Raw genomic sequence first — 23,324 nt, 5'->3', positions numbered from 1 at the left:
CAGTTCCCAGCCAACAGGCTGGTGAGGAGAGGAGACCTACATTGCCCATTCATTTGGATCGCTCCATAAACATTGAAAACCGCTTTACCATCAATAGGACAGTCTAGTATGATCACAAAAACAACACTGGATACCGTCTCTGTGAGATGATTACCTTTACAGCCTGAACTGTGGCTTTTAGGACAGAGACAGCTCTTTCTATTTTATCCCTTGCTCAGTTACAAGAACTCCTCCACCCAAACACACAAAAACTTGAGTTCCTGACCCCTTTTTGGCCAACATCAGGGGTCACATAGAGCACTCTTGAGTGTTTTTTGTGCTGACTACTGCCCTCAAACCAGCCGGGGCCTTTGTGTTGACACATGAAGTTGTGGTGAGAGGACAGTCTTAAATGCCAGACTTATCACAGATGGATAAGGAAAAAAGCAACTTTGATATTGCTGTCTTTTTGCTGAATGCTGAAAGATAGATCAGTCCTTGACATTCCACCATTAGCATTGTGGATACTGCTGGAGTTAGTAAAGAAAGATCCTGAATCAACTCCCCATGGGAAATAAGGTGTTGAAATATTGTCTTATGTCTAGAGTCAGGTTATGCCCTTGTCATAACATTCATACAGAGCTAAATGATTTCCTTTAGGCACTGCTGGGATTTCTTACTGCTGGGTGATTGTCGTGTCAACTAGTAGCAGCAGGCATGCTCAAAAGGGCTTGTGGTTTCCTCTCCTGTATTTGCTTCCCAATGTGAGAAGTGTGAAGTATGGCCTCTACACGTGCCTGGAAGGTTGAGAACACTCAAAGAGTCCTCAGGCTCTCTTTGTGACATTTTTAAGGGAGCAAGATGTTTGAGTTTTCAGTGCAAAATCCATCATGACTGTTAATCACATCATTCCTATCTAAATGGGACTTCTTGTGTTACCATTCCAGTAAAACACTGGACATGTATTGTAAACCATTCACTGACCTTTACTTTGCGAGAGATCAGATCTCAAGTGCTGATAGAGTGATGGCTTTGTACCCAAAACGACAAAGGTGGGCTACTGTGGTCTACAGTTATGAGGATCAGACAGTGGACAAGGATCAGCAAGAACATTACATTGTTTGCAAAAGTTCCAACAATGTTAAGCCTCACTGATATTTGGAGTGTGAGAACCTAACATTGACCAAAGTTAAAGGAGACAGACTGCCTGGCATGCGCAACATTTAGGACACAGGGTAGGCAATAATGAGCCTGGCATTGTTCTCAACAGCATACTGCATTCTGCAAGAGCATTCAGTCAGCAGTGCCAGCCTGTGAAAAAAGACAGCTCTGCCATGCAATTTGTCTTAACCAGGCAGGCATGACAGAGCCCTAAGAGTGTGCGGTAGTTAAATGAGTTGGATCCTTGTGGCCTGACTTAAGCGCCTTTTACATTGGATGAAAAATCCACTAACACCCACTAACATCTGGCTTTTGTCCTCAGTGGGAAAAGTTACAATCGGCATTCATTCCAGGTCAAATGACTCTGCAGTGGTCATGGGTAATTTTCAGCTCCAGCTCCGATCGGCAGTGATGGAAACATGACACCTGGGTGGACACGCTAATTTTTACTGCTTTTCCGGTGGAGGCAGTGAAAGCTTATCGCCTCCATCAGTAACTTCTGTGACTCTTTTGCCCCTTTTCCATACACATGTGGTGGCTTGGTTTGACTCAAAGCATCAGCTTCACACAGCGAAGCTGGCACCCGCTTAAACTGATACACGCTTATCAGTCAAACATCCATAAAATGGCTGGTAAACATTTTATAAATATAAATTCTTCACAAAAAAGTACCTTGTTATTTTGATATATAAAAGTTTTTCATGATCCTACAACTGAAAGCAAACAAAAATAAGGCAGCAATTTGAAAGTACGAACAGGTGAGCAGGAGAGAAGTTTACTTCAAATCACAGAGATTCAGTTTGAAGCTACAAAAGTACTACAAAAGTTTAACAGTTTCACAGTGACACATAAGAAAAACCAGACAGGCCAACTCGCCAACTGGCAATGGGAAAGCAGTCAGTTCCCTATTTTTAGCGTGTTTACTGAATTAAAAAAAAAACTTGCATATACATGCTACTTTTTGCATAAAATGGTATTGGAGGATGGGACTCCCTGAAAACAGTAATTTGCCTGGACAGGAGTGGCTTTGCATGATGTAGCAATGTCCTCTTAGGTGAGGTAATGGGCAAACTCTGAGATAGTTTCACCCCATGCTTTGAGTAAATAGAAAAATATTGGAGTGAGTGTCTATGTGTAGGCAAAATTCATTTCTGAAGCTTGTAAAATTAAGCAAAGCAACCAGAATACTAGATGCATAGAATATGAGATAATTTTATGTTTGTAAACCTTGTAAGGCCGTTTGGGCTGATATCGAAATGCCACATCATAGTCTATATTTTTGTTGGACATTAAGTCCATATTGATACATTTCAGCAATATTTAGTTCAGGGGCATAGTGGGGGTTAACCCAAGTAAAGTCAGTTTATCCACCTCTTAGAAATGAGGCTCACCATTGTTAAATTAACTGCATCAATCAATGTTGGAGAACAAGTATTGTATCAATGTGACGCAGGATGTGAGGCAGCGCCACAGGAAATACCAAGTCTTTAGGTATTTTCAATAAGTCCAATAAGAGGATAGGGGTAATTCTACAGTAGGTTAGGTGTGATCACAAAACAGGCTGATGCTGTGACAGCCAGGTGATGGAAGCCCACAACAACTAGTTTCCACTACAAAAAAAGAGATCCTTTTGGAAAGTATATGATACATGCCAAATATAATCTTGCTCATTTAAGTATAGCAAGCCTTTCTTCACAGTCAGTCACTGGCACAAAGTCCAACGTCACACTGTCGACAGATCAGGCTTAACGAATTTAGTTTCCCCACACTAGGCAGGCTGCTGAATGAGAATTTTTTGGACCTAACAGACCCGAACACGAACTTCTTGAACCGAGTGACATGCCCCAGCTCTGCCTGCCAACAGAAGCGAGAATGTGGTAGCGTACCGCTGTTGACGTTCAGCTCTCAAGCCCCCTCAAGTGTTGAGGCTCAAAGTTAATGAGTTGAATCTCAGCCCCCTGGCACGAGGAGGCACTTCCTGCAGACTGAGAGGAGTCTCAGATTGGCCTGCCATTGCTCGTCTGTATGCAGAACAACATGACCTGTGTAGCTTGAGGTTCCTCTGCTTAATGGGGAGGACTGATGACTTGAAAATGAGAACATCGGAGGACACAAAAATTAGGGGCCAACCCCTTTCACCATTGAATTGCAGGATGATGATGATGGGTTCTATACTGAGTTCTTCTTGCTTGACTAAACAAGTGTAGTTAAACTAATGTCTTTCTGAAAAATTGCAGCATTACTAATCAGGATGGATGACTGCAGTTAGTGTTGCCACTGATGCTTGCAAGATCCATTTTTTGAGTTACCTGTGTAGCTTGTGGTCAGGACTGGATGGAAAATTTTCCATCTGTAAATTATTATACAGCATGCATGATAGTTCAGGGAGTGAAGGTTGAATCATAACAGACAGATCCCTCTACATCAGTGGTTCCCAACCTTCTTTATCTGATGTATCCCTACAACTGACACAAGCTCAGGTACATCGACACCTCCTGTTATAAGACTTAAGTGTAATCAATGGAAATGGTTTTGAACAGGATGTTATTTAATATCAACAATGATGAATGCATATTAAGTTTTTTTCATACAATTTAACTGTCAATGTTAAGGTTGGTTTGGTCAAGTTTGTAATCTACTATCATTTGGAGTGAGAGGTTTCAACCTTTATTCAAGCTATTGTCTATTTCTACTGTTGATATCAGATTTGGCTGTTCAGAATGAATGTTCGACTGTTCCTCCCTCTTTTTTCCATATAAACTATCAAGCAATGCTTTACTGAACTGACAGATTTTTGAACAGGCTCCAGCGGTGTGTTCAGGGCGACTAAAGTTGCTGCTTGTCCCTTATATATACGAGATTGGTCCATATTAAAAATAAAATGCTCAGTGGCCAGGTAGCACACTTGGTGGACCATTTGCCCCACGTACCGAAGGAGTTTTTTGAAGCTGCCATGGGTTCAACTCTCACTTGGTCCCTTGCTGCATAGCTGTCTCTATCAATTAGAGGCATAAAAGCCCTAATATATATATAAAAACAGTTGGTGGCAACCCTAATGATGACAGCTACATTAATGGAATTCAGTGATCAAACCAAGTTAAAGTGTGGATTATACTACCAACATCCCATCAGCAACTACATTTTTTGCCGACACCACATCAAACAAATCCAGACTGTATCATATTAAGTTACTGTGAGATGCAAATTCAACACTTCTAATCAGAAGACAGGAGATAAGATAACTTTGAAGCCTGACTGCTTAAGTCCTCTCTTCCTCCAGGCAGTTGCCTCAGTCTCACTCACTATTATGCGTCCCTGGTGTCCACAGCTGTATTTTGTTTCTGTTGCAGACTCATGATTCGAATCTTCAGCTCTCAGGGGACAGGCCGACTGGTTAAAAATCATTATTCTGCTTAAGTTAAAGGTTAGGGGAGGCTAAATGTAGGAGTCTACTGAAACACATGGTAACTTGAACAGAATCTGCTGTATTGGCTTTTTACAAATGATTACAACTTACAGTACATGTGTTTAAGGTGATCAGTCAAAACTGTGAATGTGAACATTTTCTTCTTGTTAGACCAATGTGATTTACACACGTGTGCGCTGTTTTTCTTTAATGGTGGTTTATCTGTGAGGATTCTTAGACTTCACTTTAGTGTTATTTCGACCCAGGCGGCCTGTCTCCCATATCTCCAGAAATAATATACTGCTTTCATCAAACCCCCAGTGTGATCTATTAGGGTTTATGTTCTTCTAATGGAGAAAATGTGTTTTGTATTTCCCTCGCACAGTTTGTACAAGTACAAAAACAAAACCGTGTTTCGGTGTGGGCCCTATCATGTTTACCTCAGATTTACTGTGGCAATAGTGTGTTCACATGCGGTGCACATGCTGTGATCCTGTTGATGGCATGAGCTGAAGCCCTGTAAGTCATTGTGGTGTTGATGTTGAGAGTGGAATTATGGCAAGAATGTGCAGTGATGTGCCGGGGCAGACTGTACTTGGCTGTTTGTCTTGGTGGCGGTCTGAGGCTGCTTAATAGTGGCGCTTTGGTTATGGAAGAACACTGAGCTTGTGGATTGATGAAATACCCCCGAGATCCAGCATCTGAGCGCCTTGAATTCATTACACATGTCCCTGGTCTCCACAGTTTAACCCTGTGATCAAGTGCCGTCTCTTGAACACCCTTGGAGAGAAATACCACACAGAAGCCGTCTCCAGTCTGGTGAGGGAGTTTGTTGTTGAGTGTGAGAGCTACTAAAGACTCTTGAAAATAGATAAATAATGTTGGTTAGCCACAGAGTTTAACTGAAGGGCGCTCTGAGAGGTCTTATAGAGAAGCTTCACGGTTGTTTGGTGTAGAGAAAGAGACATCTGCTTCCCAATTTTGCATGTGGTCTTCTTGAGAGAGTTCATTACTGCAGGGGTTTACTGAGCCATAAGCCTGGGAGAGGATAAATAGCTGTTGATGTGTCATTAGAAATTAGCCTGCTGCAATGAAGCTAACTGAAGTGGGAAGACCATGTGGTCATGTCACGGTCTCAGGAAACTTAGTAGTCTAACCAGATGGCAGCCCCTGTTTCACTTGGTCAGACTGGCAATGAATTCTAAGGTTAAAGCAGAAAATGTAACATATATATACCACACTAAATCACAAAATGGCCATATGTAAGCAATTTTTGATGGGAGGATGTGCTTTACTGTCATTGTTAGCACAAAAATAATACAGTCAGGACTGAAGCTTTTTTAAAACAAGTTTTTATTTCACAAAATATTCTGCTTTAATCCTTATTTGTTGTTGTTGCACACAAGGGAGCCCGCACCTGTATTAAAGGGGTTTAACAGCAACCTAACAGTATCATAAATTATATTCATTAAAGAAAGTTGATTTCATTATTCTATAAATGCTACTTAACAGGAGATAATAGTACATGCCCACTGTGGTTTGTGATTTATTTTCTTATCAATAACTAGAATTACCCTCTTGCTACTCAAATTGCAGTTTACATCCAGACTCATACAACGTATGCAGTGAAGAATTTAATTTAATTAATTATATTAAATTGTATTGTTTTGCAATATGGAGGTTATCACTACTGGCATGTATGATTCCGGTGAATAATTTCCAGTAAGAAACATGATTTCTTAAAGACTCTTTAAGCAGAGGAGTATAGAGGACTGATACATTATGATGTCACAGTGACCTTTGACCACCAAAATCTGATCAGTTCATCCTTGACACCCTGAAAGTACCTGAATGTGAACTCCAGGGTGTTACATATTTCCCTTTAAGCTAACCTGATGAGGACTAACAGGGCAAATTCCAGTTAAATCTAGCCCACTAAACTGCCATGCGACTGGCAACAAAACTGTTTACAACAAAGGTTAGGGTCAATTTTATTGTCACATATACAAAGTAAACGTACATATACAATGAGATTTAGCATTCAAGGACCAACTCCAGTTGTAAACCACTGTTTAATCCTTGTGGTGGACACTATAAGTGAGAGGCAGGGTTTTTCAAATGGGTATGAGTCTGCTTCATGTCTGACACTGTGAAGATAGAATTGCTCAAAGTAGTTTTTGTTTTAACAAGCTAACAAATGATAAATAAATCTGAGTTCTGACCTGCCAAAAGCTTGAGAGAAATAAACTGGCTAACATGGAGCAGACAAGGAAGTGCTGTAAAAATGTGTTGCCCTGTTAAAGGCAAGAATCAATTTCTGTCAACAAAAGCCTTTAACCACACTACCACAAACCTGCTGTTCCTCTATCATAGGCGGTAATAAGCACATCATATTTCAGCAATAGCCATGCGATCTGAAGTGACATGTTATTTTCTCTTTGCTCTTTTTTTCCTGGATTGCGATCAATGTTTTTTTTTTCTCGTACATTTTAGGAAATCACATGAACTAAATGATGAGGAACGTGCACACCATGTGACGTGCTCATTATTTAAGGCAAAAGCTTTCCATTCATCCATTTTTGCATCATACATTGTATATAGATGACTAACTGGAAAACAACCAACTTTTATTGGACTATAAATGTGGTCGCTCACAATTGTAAACAAATGCAATTATTCAATCTGGGCCTCAACCTGGCACTACATGCTCTCTCCCCTGCAGCCCCTCGCTGGTCTCTGCAGTCTGCACTTAATGCTGCTTCTTCCTTGTGTCTCTCACTCAGTGGGACACAGCAATTTACAGAGTACAGCATGGTCAAAGGTTAGCAACTCAGTGGTGTGGGGCCTTCTCTGCAAAGATACTTTTACAATCTTAAGTCAGTGTGTGAGTGGCAGTTAGCAGTGGGTAGGCACACCACGAGCATGTGAGTGTGAGGTGTGATCACTGTATGACTTGTGTCTCTTTCCTCTGCCAGACACCGCTGCACGGCGGGGAATCGACATCAGAGAGAAGTTCAACAAATCCTTGGTTAGATTTAAAGACAGGCTACTGACGCCTGACTACTTCTGTACTTTCTACAAGAACTCTCAGCTTCTTATGGGTAAGTTGTTGTGACACATGTTGACCAAGTGTGAGCTGCTGTAACGTTTCGTCTTCTCTCCCTGCGGTCTTCCCATCAGTGATTAGCATATATTAACTCATAGTACACTGCAAAAAAAAGGTTGATAAAACTCATAATTTCAAGGCATCTTTCTTCACTAAATTTTTGAGTTTTGAATCAAACTCGAAGTCTTAAAGGAGAAATAAGTAGTATATTCACTGTAATAAATCAAAAGGACCTTGACACATCAACAAGAGATTAAGAAAACATGTTAAGTTGAAATATTTGGACTGCTGCACTCGTTTTTGGACGTGCAATTGCAACATATTGCTTTTTTAAGTTTTGAAATAACCTAAAAAAAAGTTGCCTAACCTGTATGATGATGATGTGTTTGATTGATGATGCCATAGTGAAGTTGATTTTTGATATTTTGGATATAAAATGTCATCACCACATCATTTTATCCTATTAGACATTTGTGTGAAATTTTGTTTTAATTAGCATATGAATTCTTGAGTTATGGCCTAAAATGTTTTTTGTGAGGCTGCAGTGATCTTGACCTTTGACCTCTGAATTCTCATCAGTTCATCCTTGAGTCCAAATGGATGTTTGTACAAATCTGAAGGAATTCTATCTTCATGTTGCTGAGATACTGCAAGAATAGGATGGATGTGAGGTCAATTTGACCTCTATATTTAATCAGATAATTTTTGAGTCCGGGTGGACATCTGAGCTAAGTCTGAAAATATTCCATCAACGCGTTCTTGGGATATCATACTGTTTTGTTTTGTTTTTTACAGTGTATTGCATGTGCTTTGACTATAAACGTCTGCCAAATAACGTGCTGTATGTTCACTCGTGTGTAGCGTTAACACATCATTGATACTGTATATGTAGACTATGTCGTCTCTACAGAATTTATGCAGAGACATGATTAAACTATGGCACTAACAGACAGCTTGACAACTCAAAACACAGACACGTGCAGATCCACGCTGGTTGTCAGCCAATATTCATCAGAAGCAGCCTGCTGTTATTAGGAGTTAATGCCAACAAAGTGGTGAGAGTCGTGGCGTGAGCAAAACTCCTCTGGGGAAAGCGCCTTCTCTCACTCTGCATGTGCCCAAGCCACAAGCATCCCTGAGTTACATAACAGTCCACTTGTGTTTACGTAGACTTCCATGTGTCTTTCTGTCTCAGGCCCTGACGGCCACACAGATGGACAATGAAACAAGGTTCCAATATCCTGATAGGATTAGCCAAGGGAGAATCTGTCATCTAGATAGTGTGATAGAAGAGAGACCTGATCCGTGTGAGTGCATTTCCAGGTTTGTGAAATGAAAAATACGCTCTGAATGGAATGTGGCCTGGTGTCTGCCAGACTCATGCTGTCTATGGATATTGTCAATGGTTTATTCAGGCATAGAGGAAGGGACATCTACCTGTTGATGCAGAGTTAAACTATAGAAACATAAGTCACATAAGACTACATCGATGAACTACAGTGATGAATTACAGTTAGGGTTTTGGGGGAAAGACCAATGCAGAGATAGATTTTTAAAAAAGCAGAATTTATTCAGTCATTAAACTTTTTTTTTTTTTTTTTATAAAACAGTGTTTAGTATAGCACTTCACAGTAAATTACAGTTACATTATATACATTTACAGTAGATCGTCATCATAAAGTGGTCTTTTTTTTGGATGAAACATTATAGAAAATGTCAGATATGAAATAGAAGATTCACTATTTCATGAATGACCAGGAATGAAATGAATGATTTTCATCATTAGTGCATGAATTGGTGTGACGCTGCAAAAATCGTGCTTGTTTGAAGTTCAAAGTGCATTTTCTGGGCAGACAGGTTTTTTAAAGGATGGCAGTTTTCAGAACCAGGGAGAGAATCCATGCTTTTCTTTCACCAGCCATATGCTGTCAATCACCTTGCCATACTGGAACACACAGAAAGGCCCTTGTTATCATTTGAGCAATACTCTTTGACCGTTAAATGCCCTGATATTATAAAAATTACCCTTACAAAAAAATGTAATTCTCAAACCAAATCCTTAATTTGAATTAAGTGATGCATCATATTAAATGAGTAAAGGGCTTGTGTCCACATCCTTGTTTTTCTCTGTCAGAAAGGCACGGCGGACAGAGGCAGAAACTGGGCAGAAACACTGGTGCAGTGAGAGCAAAACACGCTGCACGTTCAATGCGTTTCTACAACAACAATATAGTGAGTATTTGGCAGTTAGCTTAACAAGCGCACTGTGGTTGTGTAAAACAATAACTGTGAACAAAGCTGGTGGAAATATCACTTTTCTACTTTTGTTATTTTTTGCCCAAGCAAATATCACTTCACTTCACCAGCTTCAGTGTTTCCACTGTAGCCTCTTGGCTCTGCTGTCCGCTTTATTACCCCTTCTCCATACATATGTGCTGGCTTGGCTTGACTTACCCAGCACGGCAGGGATTCGCATCTCCATTACAACAGGGCTATCCACTTGAAGGTGTGTCTTTTAACTGAAGACAAGAGCTTAGCTCGAGTCGTGTTAAGTACAGTAATTTCATTATTTAAACACCTAAGTTATAAAGCAGCAGCACCAGGAAATGTTGAGCTCTCATGAGCAGTAACTTAACACGAATCCTATCCAGCTGAAAGTGAACAGTAAAATAAGGCAGATATCTGAAAGTATGAACAGTGACACAGGAGAGAAAATACACTTCAAACCACATAGATTCAGTTAGAAGCTACTAAAGTACTGAAAGTTGAACAGACACTTTTAAAAGTGCCTCTCTTTCTGCTCTACTGAACAGTTAGGAGTTGAGTCTCACATCAACACACACTTGTTTGAGGGGAGGGGGGCTCGTCATGGGTGAGGAGTGGTGGACGAGGTGGTCAGACAAACCTGGCCTCACTCCTGAGATGGTCCATCTCAGGTTTGACTCGGCACAGCTCGGCACGTTTTCAGAGGTAATGAAAATGCAAATCAGAGTGGCATGGTTTGACTCAGTGTGGCCAAAAGTGCAAATGGAAAAACTAGTAGAGAATTCTCAGTACAGTTTTTTTTCTCTTAACTGTCTGAGTTTCCATTTGACAGATCATAAAGCCTAATCTTTATCTACAAATACCAGGCTGCTCTGCAGCATTTTAATGTTGATTTACAATTCAAATGTCAACATTATGACTGAAGCTCTGACACTTTGAACTATTCGGTACCGCCACAATATCCTTTCACCTTTGCTGTGCTTGTGTGCACGTATCTCAGTGTGTGCTTACCTGGTCATCAGAGACCTGCTCCAAGTAAAGATGGGTGTTGTTGACCACTTGCATTCGAGTGTAGCCATAGTCTGTGCTGCGGAAGGCACTCCAGTCTTTGGGGTTTGGATTGAACCTATCAGTCCTCTCTCTGCAGCCCTGTGGAGGAATCAACAGAGAATAAACTGAATCTATTAGTGATGAGCCACATGCCTTTCTCCAGCTCTGTCCACAGAGCCCTGTGTGACATTTACAACTATGGCTGTGTCTCGGTGCGAGCCTGGCTGCAGTCTGATATGCCGATGACTAACCCCTCTGTGGTTGCATGACGAAGCATGCCCTGCGCTGCTTGTCACCACATCAGAAAACCATTAACCAGAGGAACAGCTGGTACTAAACTCATGTGGCAGACCGACTGCTGCACAGAGAGTACTGTGAACAATGCCTAACATTGTGTTTGTTGATGCTGCTGTCAATTTGTGCATTGATGGATGTGGAAAAATGTTAACAGTGATGTGAAAATACTTACAGCAGAGCCTGTGATAATGTGGACTGGAGCTTTTGGGTTCACATAAGGCTGCTCTTTGCTCCCATTGCACACCTAAAGAGAAAAACATAACGAGTCTCTTTCACTGATCCAAAACAATGACTCTAGATGTAAGAATGTGGTGAATTAAGTATGCAGGAGCTGACCTTGTCACCATAGACGGGCCAAAGCCTCTCGTATGTGTGCTCATGTGCCCACAGCTCCAGATCCACTCCTGTGAAAGATATCCGCTGATCGTCAGCAGCGTTCCATAGAAAACACAACTGCCCAAACAGCTCAATTAAACACATTTAGCTGAGGAATCTAATGTCTCTCAGATCCTCTGCCCATTTAATTTTGAGATCTCTCAGCAATCAACAAAAGCTTAAGATCAGAGCAACCAAAACCTTTCAAAGTTTCACCACGAGTTGAGTAATTAAATGCAACAAACAAAACTCTGAGAAATGTAATACAGGAAAAACATTTGCAAATAGGCTCTTGGGACGTCAGCCAGACCAAAGCTGCCTGCTTTTTTAATAAAGGATGTTTGGATTGCTCTGCTCGCTGCAACTGTTAGGACATTAGTCTGTCTGAGCGTGCAAATTTGTGATCTTAAACACCCATTAGAAGCACACAGCTGGTCGTCAAATAGAGACCATACCATAGCGGTAAAATAGTTCCTCTAGACCGGGAGCTGGCGGTTTGGTGTCTTTCCGTCCCAGTCGGACCTGAGATAGAACAGAGAGGAATAATGACAGCATGAACCGTTTTAAATTATTAATGTCCATAAACACTACCAGCTACCTGAAACGCTACCTGGTGGAGCCCCATCATGCTCATGCCAGCCTCACTCCAAACAGTGCCAAGTGCTGAGAGGAGTCAGTCTAAGTGGAAACTATTTGGCTCCAAATAACAGTGATTATGACAGCATACTGAACTCAATGTGCTTATGGGCTGAGATGTGGACTGGCCAGCTCACAACACGTGTGACACGTCTGCTAATAGGGGCAATTAAAGTGTCAGACAAGCAGAAAACGAATATGATGAAATAAAACCTTTAACAACACATTTTCAGGTCTAGCTAGAAAAATAACAAAATTAACTAAGAGCCCGTTGTAGGTGATTTACAAACAGTTTTAAGACAGAGGTTTTCAAAGTCTGAGACGGTGGGCCTCCCCTCAGGCAAAGCCAGTTTACTTGCTTATTTTTGCTCAATTCTCGGATGTCTATGAGATCATGATTATGTTATTTTATCCCACAGACTCTCAACAAGTAAGCCAAGATAGCTTATTATTGATGTTTTACATAACTTTGGCCTACACCAAATACATAAAAAAGCTCTGTCCTAAGGCATTCCTTAGTTTCTGACTATGGGAAAGAGAAAAATTTCCCCAAATATATAATATATATTATAATATATATAATATTAATAATATATTTTAAGAATATATTTCACTTCCAGCCACCCCTGAAACTGTCTGGACCCCCTGAGGAGGCTTGCCTCCCACTTTGAAAACCTCTGTTTTAAGGGAATGATATAATTTATTTTGCTTGGCCAAATCAAATTAAACGAAGTTAGGTACCTAGTGCTTATACTAATATGTTTATAATTATGCTTTGCTAATAAAATGTCTGCCATCAGGAATTCAGGTAAGCCATTACAAGTGGAATTTCCACACTTCAGACTGAGCAGACGTGTGAGTGGCATCGTCCTCCTTTATTGGGCATTAAAGGTTAACTACGGTATTTTTCAAATAATAGTTTATTTAAACCAAACCAGAGTTTGAATGAAGTGTGTTTTACAATGATAAAATTGCTGCTTCTGTAATAGGAGTCTAGTGGGTTTGGCGAGAGCTTAAACGAAAGTATCTTACTCTTTAACAAAAAGGTCAGTCTCTGTGGGGATCCTTTCCATAATGTTGTCAGACACTTAGAATAACAGTCTGAGCCTGTCAGTGGCAAAAACGAGCACTTTTGGTGGACTTACTTGGACTGTGAGCAATTGCCAGTACGGATTATATTGCAGCTCATTTTGCAGCTAATGGCTGCAGCGGTCTCACTCAATACTGGACCAGTTTCAGAAATTGTTGTCTCCATTAGTCACTTAGACTAGTGGCTCCTAACATTTTTCCTTAAGGGAAACATTTATCATCTATTGTTAAGTAACCTGACGACTCATGAATAAGTGCATAACAATAACAGTACAGAACAACTGATAAACTACTAAACTAATTAACTGAAATAGTGAATGCAATAACCACAGGCATTTTGTGTAAAACGAGCAGCTTGGATGAAAATTTAGATTATTTCCTGGTGAATATTACATCAGAAATGAGTTTTCCTGATATTTTTATGATCTTTTTATACAATTCTGTCTGAATTATGTTTTTTAACATTCATACATGCTTAATACGCTTCCTTTTCGACAAATCCAGTGTTTTCTTCCCCCTGATGCTTGCCCATTGTTCTGTTAGCTCTTTAGTTGATGTGTACTTTTTCAATGCAGGATAAGAATAATCAGCAGAAAGTGAAAGCTCTGTGAATAAAGCTTGTGTTCAGATCTTCACCGTGCCCATATCCAGTGAAGCTTTGTATCTTAAATAATAATCTAGATTTAAATAAAAATACAATTTTGTTTAATTTTCCTCACAGAAACAAATGAAATGTTGAGATACAGGCCCGCTGTATATTTTTACATACTTTCTTACAACCCTTAAATTTATAAGGTTTGCAAATTTTGTGGTTTACACACATATGAGTCAAACTTGGTACAGTCGTCCTGGTCGTCATCAGAGCAGTACATGGGTCTGTGTCCCATGGTGATGATCCATGGCCGGACTGCTCGGTTCTCTGGCTTGTTGGCCTCCTGGGTTAGGAAAAGAGAGCCATATGTAAATGTGTCAGACTGAGATAGGAAGACACAGATAATTTAAGTTAAAACAGAGAAAGAAACAGAGAAGAGACAGAACAGAACAAACAGAGAAAATGGAACTACTTTAAAAGATAACATTGTGCTAAAGTGGAAAAAAGAGAGTCAGAGAGAGGTGGAAAGCAAGTGTGGGAACAAAGGAGAGCACTTAGCCATCATCAACACATGTAACTGGTGCAGTCATTAACCTCCAGGTCTTTCTTGAGCCACTCATACTGTTTGAAGAGGAGCTCCAGGCCAAATTCGAGATAGAAATAAACCTCGGTGGAGAGGGAGATGATGTGCGCTGACCCCAGGTTCCAGCTGCGGACACACATCGTTAAAATGATACACAGCCATGACCCAGTAGAGGAAGCATGCTGAAAGTCAGCAGATAAGCAAGAACAGGCCTCTCTTTAAACTCCAGATTGTGTGAAAAATACTCCAAAATCCAGGTCTCTGACATTTTGCTGTTGAATGCGGTGCCAGATCCACTTTAGTCAACGACCTCCTGTCAGTGTTTACATGTTCATCCTGTGGGGTTAATGGAAAACCATGTGTTCTGTGCATGTGCACTGTATGTTATGAAGAGTTTCCAGTAGCAGTTGTGGGACTTCAGATTGCCTCTCTGGTGTTCCTCTCTGTTCCTAACTGTGCACATGAGGTAAGGGCTCTCAGCCAGCCAGCAGGCCTGTCTGCGTCTAGGGCTGAGTAGTGGGCAGCTGGCCTGTGGTCTAGCAAGGTATTATCTTACTGTCTGCGAGAGGGGGTCTGTAGTGGGCTATGAGTCACCCCATCAGATGTGTAGCTCCTTTGTGTAGTCTCCATGTCCCTGAGATAGGAGGCAAATTAAACTAAGAGAAAGGAGCACTGCACTCCTCTGCTGCCAATTCCTCTGGGCTGACTCTTACAGCTCATTAATGCTAACTGAAATACAGTAGGAGGTTTGGTAAACCTTTACATGATACTTCACATGGGGCCCCTTCTTGAGAAAGAACTGATTTCTCTTTCATAGCCCAGTGTGTGTGCCGCTACCATCCACTTTTGATGTGAAGTTTTCTTCTACTGACCAAAATTGCTTGCGGTTCTTTCACCTGCTTCAGCATGTCAACATAAAGGGATAGTTTGGACTATTTGACGATGGATAAATACCTCTTTCAAACCTGCTTCAGTGTATCACCTACAGCAGATGGTGGTCAGTACACTTCCAATCTGGAGCAGGAGGAGAACTAGCATAAAGTTAGGCAATGTACTACTATGGACAGGGTCCAGGGTTTGTTGGCGTTATTGTGCAGCTTATATTTAACGGTGTCAGAAAAGGCTGTCTGACTGCAAGGTAAAGCGGCCAAAATATTCAAAATATATCCTACACTTAAACTGGTATTGATTTTTTTTTGTTGAACCTTTTATAAGTGGCTAAAATATCCTGACCCCGCCCACCGCTGTATATTGCTTAGCTTCCTACAACAGAAATCCTTTCCCTATCCTATCCCTTTAAATAAAGCAACAACTGGCAAAAACTTATTCCATAAGGCCAACATATTTTGTTCTCACTCACCTGTACCACAGGCTCTCAGTCTGGCCTGGCATGCTGAAGCGATTCCTGTAGTTGGAGAAGTTGCTGTGAACAAACAAGATGAGAAATGAAAGGTTAGTTAGATGCACTGACCATACAATATACATTCTTTGAATATCTAGAAAAACAGCAATTTACACCACAGACTTCTGCCCTCTTTTATTTTGCGAGCTCCAAGAAAAAATAAACTGCAGTTCCTTCACAATACACTGAAGATAATTATCAGCTTTGCTATAAAACATAATGAGCCAGCAATTCTTAAAATAACGGCCTAGTTTTGGTGCTTTTCTTTCTTTTGTTTTATGTCATTTTATAGTTTTCATATCAAGTTGGCAGAAGTTTCAGAGTGGTATATCATCAGATGAAGGTGACCATCAAACTGTGGTGATGACATCTGCTTCAAACTTAAAAAAAAAACAGGATGTAGCTAGTTTTAGATTTTCTGAGAAACCGTAGACTTTGCTGTAGTCAGGCTATCAGTGGCTGCCTTTCCAAATTAAAGGCTGTAGAAAAACATGAACTCTGTAGCCTCGGTGACATCGCCCTCTCTGATGGGATGTTTTGGCTCATGGTCAGTTTCTGCAGCTAGATAATCAAAAAATTTGGCCAATGTGGGGGAGCCTGGGTGGAGCTGAGCGAGAAGGAGCCGCCATGGCTGAGTATGCTACACATGTCAATCAAGACAAACAGGCCTCTAAATACACCCCTCTTTAAACCATGACATCTTCTTCAAAAAACACTATAATTCTAGATGCACCGGCCATTAGAGGCATCACATTAGAGGCTATTCTACAGCTGTTTCAGCACTGGTGGTTCCTACTTGATCCAGATTTAGCAGGACAGGACGCTTGTAGTGATTAATCCACCACTACACTTATCTGTCACCGCTACCACAATCACTGCCACTAATTTCTAGACTCAAAATCACTCACAGACATATCCCTTAAGGCAAGACATATTTAAAAACTACATCGAAGAGTGCACCTTCATTCACGTTAAACCAGTACTCTCTAAATATTACAGTGGGTGTACCATTAATGTTGGGCCATTAGACAAATATATTGGTCATCAGTGAGTCCATCGTCTTTTTTTTTTTAAAATTTAGCTAATTTAATGATTTTCCTATGCAGAACGAGTGAGAGTCACTGCTCAGCGACAGTCTCCTGGTCAGTGAGGTAACCCAGTAGTGGATAGCAAAGACTGAGGGGGAAACAGCGTAAAGAAGAGCCAGAATATTTTCACAACTAACTCAGTACATCAGGGGTTTATTTTGACAAAACCAGTGTTGGTGACTACCGGAACAGCGGAAAGACAAACCAAGAGAGTCTTATTTTTTTTCTGTCAAGTTTGAGGGCAGTGTGCTTTACAACGATCAGGGAGTTAGAATTACGTCTGGTGGCTTTGAGGAGAGTGATATAACAGTTGTTTATTTTCACATCGAACATGGTGAATTAAGGGTTTATTTCGGTGGAAAGACTAACCATGCCAGTTTGGGTGAGTTTTATTTTGTTTCTGTAGTTTGAATAAAGCATGTGTTGTTTTTCTGAAGATCATTTAATATACTGAGAATGCAAAAGATAAGGTAAAGAAGGAAAAAACATAAATAAAACTAAAACAAATATAAAAACAACCGCAACATCAGAAAATAAGTAATAATAATATAATAATAATAATAAAAACAATAATAAATAAATAATAAGTTAGAGGATACATTATATAATAATTGAGTATTATAGGTACATACAAATATACACACACAACACCCACACATATTTTGCAGAGTGAATGATAACAATCTCTCTGCAACAGCGCTGTGGTCCCCTGTAGCGCTTATCCAAGATTCAGTGTCTTCAAGTCTGCTGTCAAGGTTTTTGACTGTTTCATTTAGCAGCATCACTTTCTCTTCCAGTCACTCAAATCCATGCTTCATCTCATCATGGACTGACTTCAATTCTGATGTCAGACCCAACTTTATATCTGCCTTAAGTTCAGCAAACACAGTCTTAATTTCAGCGAGTCCTACATCTGAAGTCATGTTGCATGTCACGTTATTTGTTAAAATGGATCAAATTGTTCAGCAGCGTGTAGAGAGTGTGTAATCCTCCACTCTTGCCACTTGACCCAGAAGTCTGTGTGTTTTGATGAGTTCACTAATTAAGTTAGTCTTAATCAACGAATGAGAAAAACATGAATTCAGAAGGTGTATGGTTGTATTCTTCTGTTTAACAAGGAAAGCAGAAAAAAAAAACTGTTTGTTTATTTATTAGCAAAAACAAAACATGGCAAGCTGGCTAATCATACACATCTGTGCAAATATATCAGCAATTGCTGCTTGCAGAGCTGATGGTGGCTGGTTGGAAATTTTTAACCTATTGCCCATTGTTATAGTCAAGACCAGCTAAACTGAGACCAAGTCATCAAGGAGATCAGAGTGTATCAAGACTGAGACAAGACCAAGACTTTAAGGGGTTAAGACCAAGTCAAAACCAAGGCCAAGGCATGGCAAGACAGAGTCAAGACCACGGGCTGTTACATCGCAAGATCCAAACAAGGCTGAGAAAAAAATGCACTCAAGACCGAGATGAGATCAAGCCCTTCAAAAAGTGATATTGAGACTGGTCTTGAGACCAAGACTGATGTCAAGTACTACGACACTTATATCACCCAACCCTATGCACCATTCAAAAGGGAAAAAACTCTTTCATGGAAAGCTCTCACTGATGCCAAACTGCCAGTCTCTTTTAAAAGTTTTTAATTTCCACATGAAAGCAGGAGCCAGTCTTCTCAACGGGCCATTAACTAAGCTAGGTGATGAGAATGATTGTTTTCTTATCTTACATAAGGGAGAGGAAAAAAAGGCAACGTACTGGACTGCAGCCAGGGCGGGGTGGGACAGTTCGGATCTCTCCACACTGACTGGGTTAATGTAGGGTTAGGGGTAACTAGAGACCAGCAGGGTCAGAAGTCAAAGGCCAGGACCAGAGAGGGACACAAAAGGAGGATCACAGAAAGCTTTACTAATACTGAATAAGTCTAAAACTAATGAGACCTGTAGTTTCCGAGGACACAGAGGTCAGGATTAAATGGCCAAGGCCACCATGATAATGCAGCAGAGGTCAGACTGTGAGCTGTGATCTTTCAACATGAAGGAGTATCTCTTGATGTTCACCTCGAATACTTTGTTGATGTGTCTATCATACTATTATTACCCCAAATACACTCTTACACACTCTAACTAGAACCATAAAGTGTTCTTCGTCTTGTAACCATACAAGAACCCTTTTTGGTTCATGATAGAACCTTTCAGAGACCTCTAACTGGAGCCAGCAAAATGGTCATAACTAGAGTAATCTGTGGAAGGTTTCACCCAGACTCCCCTATGAGAGGTTCTAAAGAGAACACTTTATAGTGTAATGGTTCTGCCCCTCCCTGGGGTTTGATCCAGAACCCCAACATCATCTAAGTGACCTACAGGATTCTACTGAGAACCTTTTTATATTGTAAGAGTTTTTTTTTTTGTAGAACACAATCAGGGGGTTCTGCCAAGAGTGTTTTTATATTTCAAGGGTTTTATCTAGAACCCAGCAAGAGGGTTCTACCAAGAACCTCTTTATATTCCATGGTTTTTATCTATAACCCACTAAGGGGGTTGTACCATGAACTTTTTTACATTCTGAGAGTTTTGTCTGGAATACCGTCAGGGGATTCTACGGAGAACATGTTTGCATACCAAGGATTTTATCAAGAACTCACCAAGGGGATTCTACTGAGAACCTTTATATATTCCAAGGAGGTTCTACTGAGAAAAACAATGTATTCCAAGTGTATAATCTAGAACATACTCTAGGGGTTCTTCAGAGAACCCTTTTCTATTAAGGTACAAAGAACCCTTGAGGAAAGACTTCTTCGAGGACTGTTGAAATCATTTGGCTATTAAATTGCTTTTATATTTGAAACATTCATTCATACATGTCAAAATGAGGCATTATTTTCATGATTCCATATCTAGTCATATCTAATAAATTAGTAAGGAGACATGAGCAGCCAATTATTTATTTTCTACCTCCAAATAACTCTTCTGTTGGCAAAGTTCCTTATTGTAATAAATTAAGTTCATTTTATATTTTTATTTACCATCAATGAAAAAATATTTGCCCTATGTTTCAGATAACTTTATTCACAATGATAGTATTGAAGATTATACCTTCTGAATTTCTAAATACCCTGGTATACCGTACTACCTTGATACCACTCAAGCCGAGCATTCACAATAATTTATCAACTGAAACCTTATTCAGCCACACAAGTAATGTCAGCTAAAACAGAGTTAAAGAGTGAGATCTGCTCCTGTGAAAATCAATTAGGAGATGAACTTCTCATTCACGGCACTAAATCAGAAACAGTCAAAAAGTGGATTTATACTCCCATCTTGTGGCTAGGAATGCTACCTGCACACATGAAGAGAGATCTGGGAAGGTCTACTTAACAGAAATAAACAATCAATTTTCTGTTCAGTAGAATAATACACATACTTTCTATGAATCCAAACAGAGTGATATAACTGGGCATGCCCTGAGGGAAAGGATTAGTCTGCAGAAATAAAGATGTAAAGTCTCTCACTTTGTGGTACAAATATGATAAACTTATATTTGTTTCATTAATCTGCACTGTGGGAGTCCAGCATGTGACTTTTTCTCTGTAGCCCAAAGCACGCTTGTTTCCATGTGTGTTTGCTTTTCCATTAAAATAATATGGAAGATAAAAATCTGGTGGCTGTCAAACTCAATGTGAACAACCTCACTCTTAAACTATCCCAACAAAACTCCCGTCTCGTCATGGGATCTTCCCCTTTCATCATCTGATGAGCTTAATCCAGGCCGTTAGAGACATGGAAGGAACCAGTTTTAGTCTTCAGGAGGCATGTCACTAACTCCCATCACAAACTCTTAGAAATAAGGGTTCCAAAAGGGTTCATCTTGAAGGGCTGAGGTTCTAACAGAATCATTTGCTTCTGAAGAATCTCTTTTTGCCAAGTGTGCACTCTAAGATTAAAGGTCCCATTAAGAACTCTGGAAGAAACACTTTTTTTTTGTCAAGGGGTCTTTGTACCAAAATATAAAAAGGTTCTTGGTGGAAGCCCCTGGGTGAGTTCTAGGTAAAACTCTTGAAATATAAAAGGGTTATAGATAGGACCATCCCTGTTCTAGTTCAACCTAAGCTGGTTCTAAATTTGAACTGTTCTCACAATTCCACCAAAAATAAATTGATGTGGAAATTGAAAAGTTGGTTCCCAACTTAAACAAAGAATTAGCACGTTATCCTTTGGGAACCAAATTGGGCATTTCATATTATACAGGTTATTGTGCACTGTGCTGTTGATGACCTCCTTGATTACAATGGTTCCACTCAACCTGGTGGAAACGTAAGCATGATTGCTACGTACTGTAGCAGCAAGGTTCTTGAATGGACGTGATTCTTGAACCAGAGCTAATTTGATGGAATGGTTCTGCGTGGAACCATTACACCAAAGTTTGGTTCTCTTTAGAACCTTTCATATGGGTTTCTGGGTGAAACCTTTCACAGATGGTTCTATCATGTTGGATTCAAGTTAGGATTCTCTGAAAGGATTCCAAGTGGAACCTTTAGAAAAGGTTCTACCAGGACCAAAGTCGGTTCTCCTCTCGGGACAAGCTGAAGAACGCTTTATGGCTCTAGTTAGCACCTTATCTCTAAGAGTGCAGGACACTGTTTCAAACAGTGACAGTTACTCCGTTGTCCCTCTGAGGGCCTGATGAACCATATTGTGCTCTGTGAACAAAGACAGTCTTGATTGGGGCCTTAGCATCTTCAGTGGATCCACTGTTCTCATCCTGCTGGAATGCTGACTGCAAACTTTTGTGGTCGGTCCTGTTTCAATTGCCTTTCACCCATTAGGTTTTGAGGTTGGAAAGAGAGGGGAACGGAGGAGTATAGCGAGAGGGAGCACAACACAGAGCGCAAGGCAGAAAAGCAGGGGCCAGCTGCTGGATTCTTAACAACACCGCAGAACAAAACACACATTAAGTTATAGGAGAGGGAGACAGGAGCTGGATTTCTGGTTATGTAATGCAGCGAGATGGTTCTTGATATCGGTTCTTATGTCAGGATGCAGTGCCAAGAAAAAGAGACTACTGTTAGCAGCTCCTTAATGAAGACCAGGCAGTAGTCACGTTACACATGGGAAGGCCAGGCGAGTACAGCAGCGGCAAGTAAATATTATGGTACAAGATCAAGTACCTCTAAATGCTTCAAAATACATAAACACAGACAACTAACTCCAGCAGATGTGCTTGGAATTTTGGAATTCATTAGCTGCTGATCTGCAGGATTCAAAGCATCAGAGGCTGCTGGTGGTCTTAAATCATCTTGTACCTTGTGTCATCATTTACAGTTGAACTGAACCCGAAAATTGACTGAAATGGACCGAAAACACTTTACTAACAAGGTGACACATGATATTTAATCATATTTTATCAGCGGGGCAGATTATAGGCTAAAATTCAGAGGCAGCGGTGCATTTTTGATCCATATTAGGTTGTTATGTAAATCACACTGATGAAACAGATGCAGAATCTGTAAACCAACTCAAAGTCAACCAAAAATGAAGCTAAAGGGGCTGCACTGTGGGGACATAATAATAAAAATAAACAGACAAAGATGTATGACACAGACAGCTGAGTTTAGGGCTGCAACAAATAAGTATCTTCATTATCACTTAAATTTCTACCGCCAGGGGTTAGGGTTAGGGGTTAGGGTCAACAATTAAATAACAACATTTTGAAATAACCTGATAACCTGAACCTGATTTCTTAATTAACCAATTAAAAACGTCTCTAAAATGTCATAAAATAGTGAAAGGTGGCCATCATAATTCTACAAGATTCCATCCTCAAATTTTGTGTCCAACAGTGAAAAATTGAAAGATATTCATTCCTATTGTGTAAGAGAAAGAAAAACCTCAAATCCTCACTACTGAGATGCTGACACCAGCACATGTTTATAATTTTTGCTTGAAAAATTACAGTTTATCAATGGTGCATTGTTCTCTCGTCACTGCCCTGTGTCTCAGTCCAGAAAATTTCCCAGGCCTAAATGCGATCAACACATTCAGTGAGGATGAGTCAAACCCAGACAGATTTCCCACCACCACGGGCCGTCTCTGGGAACTGAAAAATAGATAGTGAGAGCTGATGACTCCCAGTCAGATAAATGTTTGTTTTGGAGAGTGTTGTCTTGTTTAGATGTTGGTGGTTCTTGACGCCATTCCAGCCTGTGGAGAGCAAAATAGCTCCCATCTGTTCAAATGGTACAGTGAGGAGTTTTCGGCAGACCAAAGTTCTTTAGAGGGGAAAAACTGTGGTTGACTGA

At 40.3% G+C, this 23,324-nt stretch overlaps 2 protein-coding genes across 10 annotated transcripts in view; one reads left to right on the top strand and one right to left on the bottom strand.

The window, feature by feature from the left end:
* The window catches only part of LOC146310619 (KATNB1-like protein 1), a 52,258-nt gene that overhangs the window by 14,189 nt on the left and 14,745 nt on the right, over positions 1-23,324 (top strand). Inside the window, exon 2 of the mRNA XM_084742137.1 lies at positions 7,522-7,647. Within this exon, the coding sequence (XP_084598263.1) occupies positions 7,644-7,647 (4 nt within the window). The 5' untranslated portion in view covers positions 7,522-7,643. The remainder of the gene's footprint in view (positions 1-7,521; positions 7,648-23,324) is intronic.
* acp7 (acid phosphatase 7, tartrate resistant (putative)) overlaps positions 1-23,324 on the bottom strand; it is a 68,933-nt gene that overhangs the window by 35,239 nt on the left and 10,370 nt on the right. For 8 of the 9 annotated variants that reach the window (XM_084742130.1, XM_084742133.1, XM_084742127.1 and 5 more), the window contains exons 8-14: positions 15,900-15,962; positions 14,551-14,665; positions 14,186-14,299; positions 12,095-12,161; positions 11,601-11,668; positions 11,437-11,508; positions 10,929-11,066 (exon numbers count right to left, since the gene is read on the bottom strand). In XM_084742130.1, coding sequence (XP_084598256.1) covers positions 10,929-11,066; positions 11,437-11,508; positions 11,601-11,668; positions 12,095-12,161; positions 14,186-14,299; positions 14,551-14,665; positions 15,900-15,962 — 637 coding nt within the window. Of the gene's footprint in view, positions 1-9,199; positions 9,598-10,928; positions 11,067-11,436; positions 11,509-11,600; positions 11,669-12,094; positions 12,162-14,185; positions 14,300-14,550; positions 14,666-15,899; positions 15,963-23,324 lie in introns of those variants that run through there. The other variant, XM_084742135.1, reaches the window with a different exon arrangement.

Source organism: Lutjanus erythropterus, chromosome 18, assembly GCF_056507025.1.
Source record: "Lutjanus erythropterus isolate fLutEry1 chromosome 18, fLutEry1.hap2, whole genome shotgun sequence".
Lineage (NCBI taxonomy): Eukaryota > Metazoa > Chordata > Actinopteri > Lutjaniformes > Lutjanidae > Lutjanus > Lutjanus erythropterus.
The sequence above is the reverse complement of the archived record's forward strand: the minus strand, read 5'-3'. Positions and strand labels throughout refer to the sequence as shown.